This window comes from Rattus norvegicus, chromosome 16 (assembly GCF_021556685.1).
Source record: "Rattus norvegicus strain SHRSP/BbbUtx chromosome 16, alternate assembly SHRSP_T2T, whole genome shotgun sequence".
NCBI classification, from domain to species: domain Eukaryota; kingdom Metazoa; phylum Chordata; class Mammalia; order Rodentia; family Muridae; genus Rattus; species Rattus norvegicus.
Window position 1 is genome coordinate 18,049,691 of NC_141549.1, and position 12,155 is coordinate 18,061,845.

At 43.3% G+C, this 12,155-nt stretch overlaps 1 protein-coding gene across 4 annotated transcripts; it reads right to left on the minus strand.

The window, feature by feature from the left end:
* Positions 1-1,377: 1,377 nt before the first annotated feature.
* Positions 1,378-11,708, minus strand: Zfp709 (zinc finger protein 709). Of its 4 annotated transcripts, none has more exons than XM_087587585.1 (5): positions 11,624-11,708; positions 6,852-7,266; positions 6,221-6,347; positions 5,946-6,006; positions 1,378-5,067 (listed from the first exon to the last, which is right to left on the minus strand). In XM_087587585.1, exons 3-5 carry the CDS (start codon positions 6,252-6,254, stop codon positions 3,069-3,071), a joined length of 2,094 nt encoding a protein of 697 aa, XP_087443711.1. In that variant the 5' UTR covers positions 6,255-6,347; positions 6,852-7,266; positions 11,624-11,708; the 3' UTR covers positions 1,378-3,068. The 4 variants fall into 4 exon arrangements, with proteins under 4 accessions (XP_087443711.1, XP_087443710.1, XP_087443709.1 ...); XM_087587584.1 differs by having other exon boundaries at positions 6,781-7,266; XM_087587583.1 differs by lacking the exon at positions 6,852-7,266 and having other exon boundaries at positions 10,780-11,708.
* Positions 11,709-12,155: the final 447 nt, after the last annotated feature.

The window sequence follows — 12,155 nt, forward strand, 5'->3', positions numbered from 1 at the left end:
ACTTTATTTTTGAGACTTTCAGATATACATAGAGTGAAATATGAACATATCTATTCCCATTTCTCACCTTCAATTCCCATGTCCCTCCCACTCCTCCACCACAACTTCTTGTCTTTTTCTTTCTTGATAACCCAGCATGTGCTATCCATATGTGTGTGGGTGTAGGGCATCTACGGGAGCATGGGAAATCCACCCACCATTATCCCTACCCCAGCCCTCTCTCAGTCCCACCCTCAGCTCACCCCATCCCTACCCCTATCCACAGCCCATCCAACCCATGCCACCCCGCAGGCCAGGCACCCCGGGTGTAGCTGCGCAGAGGCTCCAGTGGGATAGGACTCCTGGGTTCCTCCGACTTGGGAGCAGAAAGACTGAGAGCCCCTTCCACATCCCCGCCCACCCACCTCAGCACGCACCTCTCACTTGTTTGCCCTTTCACTTGTCTGTGTCTGGGGCTCCTAGGGCCTCTAAGAAACTCCTTCGCTCAGGGGTCACGGGGCCAGCCAGGCTCTGTCACCTTGGACTCCCTCGGCTGACAGGACGAGGTGTCAGGAAGAAAGGCCAATAATGCCCCGCCCGCTTCACCCCCTCGGGCTCCTGATTGAACCATTCTGACTGTCCCCATGGTCCTGATCCGCTAGTTCTCAGAAACCCATGAGGAGCCTGGAGCGACCCAAGTGACTCTTCACAGATTTTCTCAGCAAAGGCTATTGACTTTTTCCATGTAAAGATGCTGGGATAAAATGCACAACAGAAGATGAGCTCAGTTTGAAGCTGAGATATACAAGAACATTTTCTCACAATGTGGGTTGGGTAGCAAGTAGCATAGCAAGCCACCACCCATTCAGAAGCACATAAACTAATGCCATTGTTTTACACTTTTGTTCAAGTATAGAGTAATAGAAATGATCTGAACAGATTGAAGCTGGACTGAACTTAGCTTTGAAGGTCCAACTTAAGTGTATCAACTGCATTTTCAACCTCCAATATCCTTCTTGGTGAAACCATCCTTTGGAACATGTAAAGAACTATCACTGCCCTTACTAATTATACTGAGTTCGTCTCATGACTTGTGTTTCCCTTTATTACATTAGTGCGGCCTTCCTGGGAAGAAGGACTAAGTCCTAAAGATCGAACTGTGTTCACACTTAAAGTGTAGCCAGGCGTGTGCCTCATTCTGTTTAATAGTGTAGTGTGGGGGTCATTTCATGTCTAGTACCAAGCGATCCCTCTGAAACAAACCCTTCAGAAATTTAAGCAAGAACGACTTCCAAGCATGATGTACTGGCTTGGGCCTGTTATCCTTGAAATAAGAGTGGATTAAAGGTTAACCTGGGTTCAGAGTAAGAGTTTGTCTCAAAAAAAACCCAACATAGGTAAAAAGGGGAAAAGTGATTTTAATAACAAAACACATGGTTACTTATGGTTACAGACAGATTTAGAGGCATAATTCGTTCGACATTAATCCACAAAAAGTAAGGCCCCTGCGGTCTCTGGTAAAAAGGCATTAAACTATGTGTATAAAGCTCAAGTGACAAAAAAGTTACAAGCCTGAGACGAAATTAACACATGAATAAAGGTGTAAGCATTATTTGAAAGCACACGACAATGACTTGACAGTAAAGGTCCTAGGCTATCTACCTTGTGATTATGGGAGGATATTTGCACGTTATCTTTTCATTTGATAATCTGTAAATTGGCCAAAATAGTTCGGAACTTTTAGAACTCTAATGTGCAAAGTCTTCAAGAAAACATATCAAAGTATAAAACATCAAATATAAAATGCCATCTGATCAATCAACTGGAGTTCACTGTGAGATGCTAGGGTTCAAGTAGCACAACTATGCCTTGTCATTTCCAGAAATGATTAGCCCAACCAAAGGACTAACTGCTGCTTATGTTCATGAGGTACAGTTGGGAGAGGTGAAATGCAGGCGATAGGGCATAACTGGAGGAAGCAGGTCATTGGGAAAAACTGTTCTTGTGAAATGGTCTACTGGTTCCTTCTTTTTTTTTTTTTTTTTCTTTTTTTTCGGAGCTGGGGACCGAACCCAGGGCCTTGCGCTTGCTAGGCAAGCACTCTACCACTGAGTTAAATCCCCAACCCCTGGTTCCTTCTTATAATGCATACTCATTTTGTTTGAGTCCACAAAGTGATATGAACTCCTGCACTTGATGACTTTCTTGCCATGATGAACTATGAGTCAAAGGGAAGACATTCTCCACCTATTAAGTTGTTTCAAGTATTTGGCAACAATGAAAAGAATAGAAAAGATACAATATAAACATCAAAGATAAAGCCCAGCATGGTGGCACACACCTTTATTCCAGCACTTGGGAAGCAGAGACAGGTAGATCTCAAGGTTTGATGCCAGCCTGGTCTATGGAACCAGGATAGCCATGGCTACACAGAGAAACCCCATCTCAAAAGAAAATCCAACAAGACAAAAATAAGGCAAAAACAAAAATATCAAAAAGAAGCTCCCACATGATATCAATAGAGAAGGCCTAAAAATAAAACTTCATTTTTCAACAGCTCATTAACATTACTCTAAAAACATATCAGGGATACATCTATGTATCCAACACAAGAAGAGAAGGAATAGACATGATGTGTAAAGACACAGCCCATTAAATCCACACCTTCCTGCTTAAAGACGCTCAGAGATTAGGTCACCTGAAAATTTATTTACAAAATTAGAAGTAAACATTCTAGAGATTTATCTTGTGAATTACTGACCATTTAATGTTTATTCACTGGGATCTTAAAAAGGACTAATGAATTCTGTTACTTCAGGGGTTTTCATAAAGCTTTGTGAACTGTTTTGATAACTTTGTTAAACAACTTTTGATACTGGGTACCTTCTCAGAGGTTGGCCAACTGAAGACTTCTATATACATCCGTTTAAGGTATGTGTCTCTCTTGACATCATGTGGGAACTTCCCGCTATGGTATGAGCTATTATGTTTGTGACTACCACCAAGATGACTAGAGGCATTCCTACAGACAACATGGCCCTGGTTCTCTGCCCTACGCACTGTCATGCTAAGAATGACGTGTTCTACACTTAGGAATTTCTTCTACTGTGAGTCTTCTCATGTATTTTAAGGGAGCTGGACCGGGTAAAAGCTTTCCCACACTGCTTGCAAATGAAAGGTTTCTCACCAGTGTGAATTTGTTCATGTCTTTGACAATCACTTAAAGTATAAAAGGATTTCCCACACTGTTTACATACAAAAGGTTTCTCCCCGCTGTGAATCCTTTCATGACGTCGAAGGGAACTGTGACCAGTGAAGGCTTTTCCACATTGCTTACATTTGTACGGTTTTTCTCCAGTGTGAATCCGTTCATGTATTCTAAACTTACTAAAAGAAATGAAACCCTTCCCGCACTGCTCACATATACAGGGCTTTTCACCACTGTGAATCCTTTCATGGTTTCGGAGGGCACTGGGATTAGTAAAGGCTTTCCCACAACTCTTACATACATGGGGTTTCTCACCAGTGTGAATTTGTTCATGTCTCTGACAGCCACTCAAAGAAGAGAAACCTTTCCCACAGTGCTTACATACATAGGGCTTTTCTCCACTGTGAATTCTTTCGTGGCGTCGAAGTGAACTATGACCCGTGAAGGCTTTACCACACAATTTACATACACAGTGTTTCTCTCCAGAATGAGTCCACTCATGTTTTCGAAAGTTACTGGAAGAAATGAAACCTTTCCCACATTGCTTACATTTATAGGGTTTCTCCCCACAGTGAATCCTTTCGTGGCACCGAAGGGAGGTATGACGAGTGAAGGCTTTTCCGCACTGCTTACATACATAGGGCTTCTCCCCACTGTGAATCCTTTCGTGGCATCGGAGGGAACTGTCAACACTGAAGACTTTCCCACACTGCTTACATTTATAGGGTTTCTCTCCAGTGTGAGTTCTCTCATGAATTCGGAGGGTGCTAGAAGAATTGAAACCTTTCCCGCATTGCAAACATACATGGGGCTTCTCGCCACTGTGAATCCTCTCATGATATCGAAGAGAACTGAGGGTAGTGAAGGCTTTCTCACACAGCTTACATACATAGGGCTTCTCTCCGGTGTGACAACGCTTATGTGTTTGAATGGAATTGTAATAACTGAAGGCTTTCCCACATTGCTTGCATACATAAGGCTTTTCGCCGGTGTGACATCGTTTATGTGTCTGAAAGGAATAGTAGTAAGTGAAAGCTTTCCCACACTGCGTACACACGTAAGGCTTTTCTCCAGTGTGAGTTCTCTCGTGGTCTTGAAAGTTTGTCAAATAACTGAAAGCCTTACCACAGATATTACATCTGTACGGCTTCTCTCCAGTGTGGGTTCGTTCGTGTCTCCGAATGTTACTCAGAAAAGAAAAGGCTTTACCACATTGTGTACATAAATAGGGTTTCTCTCCAGTGTGAGTTCTTTCATGTTCTTGAAAGTTAGTCAAACAAGTGAAAGCCTTATCACATGTATTGCATCTGTACGGCTTCTCTCCAGTGTGAGTTCGTTCATGTCTTCTAATGTTGCTCAAAAAAGAAAAGGTTTTCCCACATTGTTTACATGCATAGGGTTTTTTCCCAGTGTAGATCTTTTCAACATACTGAAGAAAATCAGGGTAAGGAAAGGCATCGCCATGCTGCTTACTTATGCACATTTCCTCCCTAGTTTCATCACTAACACGCATTTGAATGTGATCACTACTTTTGAAGATTTTCCCACACTGGTTAAACTCACAGGATCTCTGTCTGCTGTCACTGTCTTCATGCTTCAGAAGGCATTCTGGATAAATGAAGGCTTTCTCACATTCTCCAAATGTATACAGGTTCTCTCCACAGAGCTCATAGGCGGGAGGTTTGTGTGCAGTCTGAAGAGGTACAGATACATTAAGAGATGCGTGACTGATGAGCATGTTGTCCTTGTACACATGGTTTTCACAAAGCACTGTCCTGTGAGAAGTTTTCCTGTTTCCTGTGGTGTCCGGAATCTGTCTGAAGATTGCTTTACACTCACAGCCTTTGCGGTGTTCCAACAGTCTTTCCACAACTCCATTTCTGTTTAAAAAGAAAAAAAAAAAAAGGAAAGTATACCAATAAAGTTATAAATTCCCTACCAGCAGAATTCCCGAGAATTTTCGAATATGATTAAAGGTTCTCTAGGATGCGGAGACAGGTAATATTAAGATACTGTATTCATATAGGATTTCTTTTTGTGTTAACATCTGTTATGTGCTATGTGTGTGTGGACGTGCTATGGTGGGCATGTGGAAGTAGGAGTCCAGCTTGTCGGAGCTGGTTCTCTTCTTCTGCTGTATGGGTCCCAAGGACTGAACTCAGGTCAAACTTGGCAGTGAACGCCTTTACCTGATGAGTCATTTTGTTAGCCTAATCGTATGGGACTTCCTAATACTTCTGACAGGTTAACTATTTTGGAAACAATGAATATCTAAGTCTTATATATGTTTGAGGTCTTGCTACCTTCAAATTCAACTCCTAGTAGCTAGGCTTATATTTGCCTCTATATCCAGGCACTTGAGTATTCCTTATGCAAAATACTGAAGCAAAAACTATTTTCTATTTAAAATTTTTTGTATACATAAGATTTCTTAAAGATTGTCCCCAGAGTAAACATAAAGTTCCTTTATATTTTCTTAATATTCCATACTCAAAGCTTGAAGGAAGGTACACATGTTATTTTTCATTAACTCTGTGCTTGGATACAAGTTTGTGTTGATGAAACCATTAGAAAGTATCACTTGCACCGCCAAGTCAATACTGTAAACATTTCCAATTCTATATGCACCTTTTAGAGAGAGAAATGCTTTAAATTTATCACCTTGAAGTTGGGCTTACTTGGATAGTTGTCTTGACTTTAAAAACTACTGGCCATTTCCAGATTCTTGAGCTACGTTATCATGAGTTGGTAAAGTTACCTTTGATTTCTTCTAGAATATCTATGGTCATCATCTATGTTCTGGTCTTCTTGTGTTTTTCCTAGGATATAGACCCAGAGAAATCTGATTTAGTCATAATTGAAAAAAACAAAAAAAACAAAAACCAGATTCTACATAGACTCCTGGCATAACATGACCATGCCTGATAAAGCCACCAAATTTACCTTCCCGTATTACAAATCATGAAGCAACACTTTTGAGCAAGACAGATTTACAAGCTGATTGACCATGTTAAAGTATGATCTGGATCATACCTATGGCAGCCAGGTTCCTGAAGGTCTCCTCCATCACATCTCTGTGTAACTTCTTTTGGGAGGGACCCAGTAAAGCCCATTCCTCCACAGTGAAGTTTACAGCCACATCTTCAAAGGTCACAGAGCCCTAAAACAGCCAAGGTATTTCCAGAAGATGAGACACCCAAGATTGAAAATCTGTGCGTGTTCTTTAAATGTTATATATCCCAGTCACCACACTCCTATTTTACATTCATAACTGTACTCTCTGACACAAAAATCCCCACGTTACCTTTGAAGCAACACAACAACAAACACATACCAACTACGCTACTGGAACTTACAGTTTCCACTAGTGCACAAGTCCTCACCATTTTCCCCACAAACTACTACTACCAGAGCAGACAAGTGTTAACACCAGCTGCCTTAAGACTGCGTATACTTTAGAACAGATTCTGAGGGTGAGTGTCCTCATCTGATACTAGTTCACAAGGCCATAATGCTCTGCCTGGCCACAGCCCCAAAGCAATGGAGCCAAGGGACGGCAGAATGAATTATCTGAACCATGCCACAAAACAAACCTTTCAACTTTGTATAAATGACTTTCCTCAACACTGTGAGTAAAGAGCAAGTCTCGAGAAGTAAGGTTTACTTTGGATCAAGTCTTGAAAGGGTAGAGCCTATCACTGGGGGGAGGTCATGGCAGAAGTCATGGGGGTAGGATCGTGCAGTAGGGACTCCAAATTGGCGAAGATCAGAAAACAGAGCAGGGAATGCTGGTTTCCACTTGAACTCTTCCTTTTTCCTTTTTCATTCAGCCTGGGATCCCAGATCATGTTTATATGTAACGGTCGGTGTTGGGTGGATGGGCATCTTGGCACACCTGGAGGGATTTATTCTGATTATGTTCACTGATGTGATATGATTCATTTTCATTGTCGGTGACCATCCTCTGGGCAGGGGACTCTGGGTTGTATGAAATGGAGAAAATGGCAGAACATAGCCCGCATTCACTACATTCTTCTTCTGACTTCAGATGTGATTTGTTCAGCTGCCTCAAGTGACTTCTGCATGAGAAAGAATTATATCTTGAATTGTGAGTTAAGCCCTTCTGTTCTTCAGCAGGGAACTTCCTGATAACAACCTGAAAAGAAACTAAGAATGGTCCCACACAGATTCAGAGTGGGTATTCGTTCCTTAGTCACCTTTCTACAAATACTCTCAGAGACACTCCTCTGCGGTATGTTTCCGAGATGATTCCAAATTATGTCAACCTAACTAGGAGACTAACCATCACAAAAACGTTCTCGGGTATATTGTAATAGTTACTCGGGTTAATTGCAAAGCTAATTAACATACTCCACTATCTAAAATAACGTTAGCAGATTGGTTAAGAATAGATCATGGTTGGTGCCTGGTTAAGTATAATCAAAGAGACTTCCTCTGGCAGCTGATGGGAACAGATACAGAGACTTGAAGCCAAACATCAGGCAGACAGCCCAAATTGGAGATCTTCATTTTCTAGTTAAGGGGACCCCTGGAAGAGGGGGAGGAAGAATTGCAGGAGCCAGAGGGGTTGAGAATACCAGGAGAACACAGCCCACAGAATCAACTAAGCAGGGCTCATAGGGGCTCACAGAGACTGAAGCAGTAATTTCAGAGCCTGCGTGGGTTTGCACTCGCTCCTCTGCACATATGTTATGCTTGGTGGTTTGTGAGACCCCAAACAGTGGGAGCAGGTGTGTCTCTGACTCTTTTGCCATCTCTTGGAACCCATGTCCTCCTACTGGGAGGCCTCATTGAGCCTTGACATGATGAGGAGTTGTGCCTAGTCTTACTGTATCTTGTTATGCTGTGTTTGGTCAATGTCCCTGGGAAGCCAGCTATTTTCTGGAGGAAGAATGGATGTGGGGGAGAGGGAAGGTGGGGAGGAACAGGGAAGCGTGGAGGGATGTATAAGGAAAGAAAAGTTCATGGACGGTCTAGGAGATGGCTCAGTAAAGCATCCACTGTGCAAGCCTGAGTCTGAACTGCCAGAATTCAAGCAGAGCCAGAGATGGTAAGGCATATTTATAATTTTTCCTGTGGAAACTTACAAAATCAAAAATAAAGTTTAAATGCTTTCTTACTTTACAGGTAGAATCAAGGCATAATTACAATAAAATCAAAGCAAGAAAACCAAAATCCAGCAATGGAAAACAAATCTTGTGGTTCAGTGTCCAAGGTCCTACAACAGGAGGGCGTGTAGAGCCAGGAGAATCCCTGGAAGCTGATTGGCCAGTTAGCCTGGACTATGCAGGAGTGAACAACAAAGATTGTCCTTTGACTTCTGTCTTAGTCAGGGTTTGTATTCCTGTACAAAACACCATGACCATGAAGCATGGGGAGGAAAGGGTTTATTCGAGTTAAACGTCCACATTGCTGTTCATCATCAAAGGAAGTCAGGACAGGAACTCATACAGGGCAGGAACTTGGAGACAGGAGCTGATGCAGAGACCATGGAACAGTGCTGCTTACTGGATTGCCTTCCCTGGCTTGCTTAACTTGCTTTTTTTTTGGGGGGGGGTTCTTTTTTTCGGAGCTGGGGACCGAACCCAGGGCCTTGTGCTTGCTAGGCAAGCGCTCTACCACTGAGCCAAATCCCCAACCCTTAACTTGCTTTCTTATAGAACCCAGGACTAGCAGATCAGGGACGGCACCACCCACAATGGGCTGGGTCCTCCACCCTTTATAACTAATTGAGAATATTCCACACAGCCGGATCTCATGGAGGCATTTCCTCAAGGGAGGCTCCTTTCTCTGTGATAACTGCACCTTGTGCCAAGTTGACACACAAACCAGCCAGTACAACTTCCAAATATAATTGTATGTGTAAGCATACAGTGCACGCACATGCACATACACACACACAGAGAGAGAGAGAGAGAGAGAGAGAGAGAGAGAGAGAGAGAGAGAGAGATCCCAGAAAAGGTTAACTGTATTTAACCGACTCAAATGTAAAGAGCTGATTTATCACATAGATGGCATTCTACAATGGTGCCATAAACCATAATCTCTTTAATATAAAATTTAAAAACCCTGACATTTGGAAACATGCCTTGTATTTCCCCTTTCCACTAGCAGATATCAAGCTATCCATTAAAATAGAAAACAACAACAACAACTTTACTACTTTGAGACCATAGTTAAGTTTTGAATTTAAGACCATAAGAAATGGGTGTGGCCATTTAAATTATGGCTATGAGCCTATGCTTCACCGGAGGGCAGGGAGAGTCAGCCCTAGTTTGCTTATGTACAGGATGAAAACGAGGCAACTGACGAAAGAGAGTGGCTGTGGTTGGTAGCTCAGAAAAATCAAAGTTGACGGCCTTAATAAACTAGGGAGAAGGGTTGGGGATTTAGTTCAGTGGTAAAGCGCTTGCCTAGGAAGCACAAGGTCCTGGGTTCGGTCCCCAGCTCTGAAAAAAAAGAAAGAAAGAAAGAAAGAAAGAAAGAAAGAAAGAAAGAAAGAAAGAAAGAAAGAAAGAAACTAGGGAGAAAAACAACGCAGAGTTCCCCAATCTGAAGCACCATGACTTGCGGAAGGAGAGTCTCCTCTCTGTATCAGTTAGATGAACAAGAAAACTACAACCCGGTGAGGAAAGGTGCAGGCTGCAGGTGAACAATGCAATAGGTGAGTCCCAGGGAACAGTTAACGAAAATGATATTACAACCCTAAAGATGTGCAACAGACTCTGGGGCTCCCAATTCTATAAAAAGCGCACCAGAGGCTGGTTCCCAGAACTTACATGGTGGCTCGCAACCACCCACAACTCCAGTTCCACGGTACCTACAGTGCCAGGCAATACCCTCTTATGACCTTCACAGGTATCAGACATGCATATATATGCAGGCTATAAACTCATATGTGTGTGTGTTTATCTTTAAAAAGCACACTAGTGGAATTAAAGACACAGATTAACACTAATCCAGTTACTAGGTATTTTTTTTTTTTTTTGGTTCTTTTTTTTCGGAGCTGGGGACCGAACCCAGGGCCTTGCGCTTGCTAGGCAAGCGCTCTACCACTGAGCCAAATCCCCAACCCCACTAGGTAATTTTAATAGCTGACTGTCTCGCATAGTCAGGTCATCCGGATAAGAAATAAAGAAACATTAATATTCCATCCAAGTATCACAAAATATACATTCTACTCAGCAGTCCATGGAAGCTTCTCAAAAACAGATCATATCCTGGGACATAAAACAAAGCTTTCCAAATTCTGAAAGGCTGAAATAACTCCATGGATTTTTACCTGTCTACTGTGCAGTGAAACTTAAAGTCAACTGCAAAGAAATCTCCAGTAAGTATGCAAACTCACAGACATTAAACAACTCAGTATTGAATGACGAATGGGCTAAGGAGGAAATCAAGAAAGAAATCCAAAGACAACAAAACCTTTGAGACACAAAAACATACAGTCCTATGAGGGGAGTCTATAGCTTTAAGTACATACATCAGAAAACCAGGAAGCCTGTTACTTCACAGTTCACAAAGGAACCCAAAGATAGTTAAACTGTCCCTAAGCTTAGAGACCATCTTACCTCATAAAATATATCACTCCAGAAACCGAATAGAAGAACTCTTAGCAGATAAGAAATTTCATTTGGAAATTTTGTGTGGATCTCCACATTCCTCCTTTTCCTTTCTTCCATTTCCCGGTTGATAAATAGCACTGACTATAGGACATCTCACAATGCTTTCTCTTCTTGAAGAACTTCTCCTTGTTCTTAAAATATCTATCCATTTTTTAACTGATTACTCAGCAGGGTACAAACTAACTAAAGGCCCACTTTTGCCTCAAAACAATGACCTCATCAGTAAAAACAAAATCTGTACTAAGCAATGTTTCCGTAAGTTTCTCTACTTTTTCCAGCACCCCCGAGATGCTAGCACATCTTATACTGGGGCTTCCCCTCTATTGCAATTCTCCTTTGAAATAAAAGTCATGTCCTATCTCGCCCTTCATTCTACTTTAAATCAATGCCCACATCATTTCTAGGATAAAAACATTTGCTACTTCTCGTACCCCAACTACATGTGTATGGGGATACTCTCTTTTAATGAAGTTGTCAAACCATAAATATCTAAACATATAGGGATATTTAGGCCTAACAAGTACTGGGATGGGAGTGGGGAAAGCAAATTAACGGATTTTTGATGTTGTTTCTAAAGACCATCAGAGGCTCTCAGGAATCTGAGTACTGGTGGATCCTTGGCCTCAGAGCCTGGGGCCTCTCCGCTCTCTGCACCGCGCACTCAGGAGTCCCGGGTGCAGACCTGCAGAGGCGATGGTGAGACGATGTCCGGGTCCCGCCACTCTGGGAGCAGAAGGGCCGAGGGCTCCTCCGCAGCCCTGCCCGCCCGCCTCGCTCACCCAGGGCTCACCATGTCTGCTCCCAGGGCCTCCATGAGCCCCGCGGCGGCTCACGGCCACGGAGGGTCAGTCACCCCGGGCTTCCTCCGCTGATTTGACAGCACCGCGCCGGAAGAGAGCGGGTGGCAGAGGCACTTCCGTTTTGCTCGCAGGAGCTCCTGATGGGACAGCGCACGCACACGGCGCAGCGGACACTACGTCTGCGCCCGCGCTTCCTCAAAACTGTCCCTGCTAAAGTGTCACAAGGCTAGGGAGGTCCTCTTGTGCCAGTACAGATCTGCGGGTGTGCGGGTACCAGAAAGATGGCAGGGGAAGGACTTCCGCTCCGCCCGCCGGTACCCTGGTTCCAACAGCTCTCTGTCCACCCAAGGCCGTCAGCAATGTTCCTGGGGTTGGCGAGCCCACAGCTACAGAGGCTGAGCGACCTTTACTACCTGCCAAGACAATGTAATCCTGCGACAATCCTGGCTCAAGGAAAAAGGATGATGGATGAGGAACTTCCGCTCTGCTCTCCGACTGTCCTGATTGGACAGCTCATATCGC

Coding starts and splice junctions, on each gene's coding strand:
- Zfp709 (XM_087587583.1), bottom strand. CDS start 10,890: ATGGAAGAAAGGAAAAGGAGGAATGTGGAGATCCACACAAAATTTCCA. Junction 6,007..6,220: donor CAGGAACCTGGCTGCCATAG/GTATGATCCAGA, acceptor TCTATATCCTAG/GAAAAACACAAGAAGACCAG. Junction 5,068..5,945: donor TATTCTAGAAGAAATCAAAG/GTAACTTTACCA, acceptor CTTTTTAAACAG/AAATGGAGTTGTGGAAAGAC.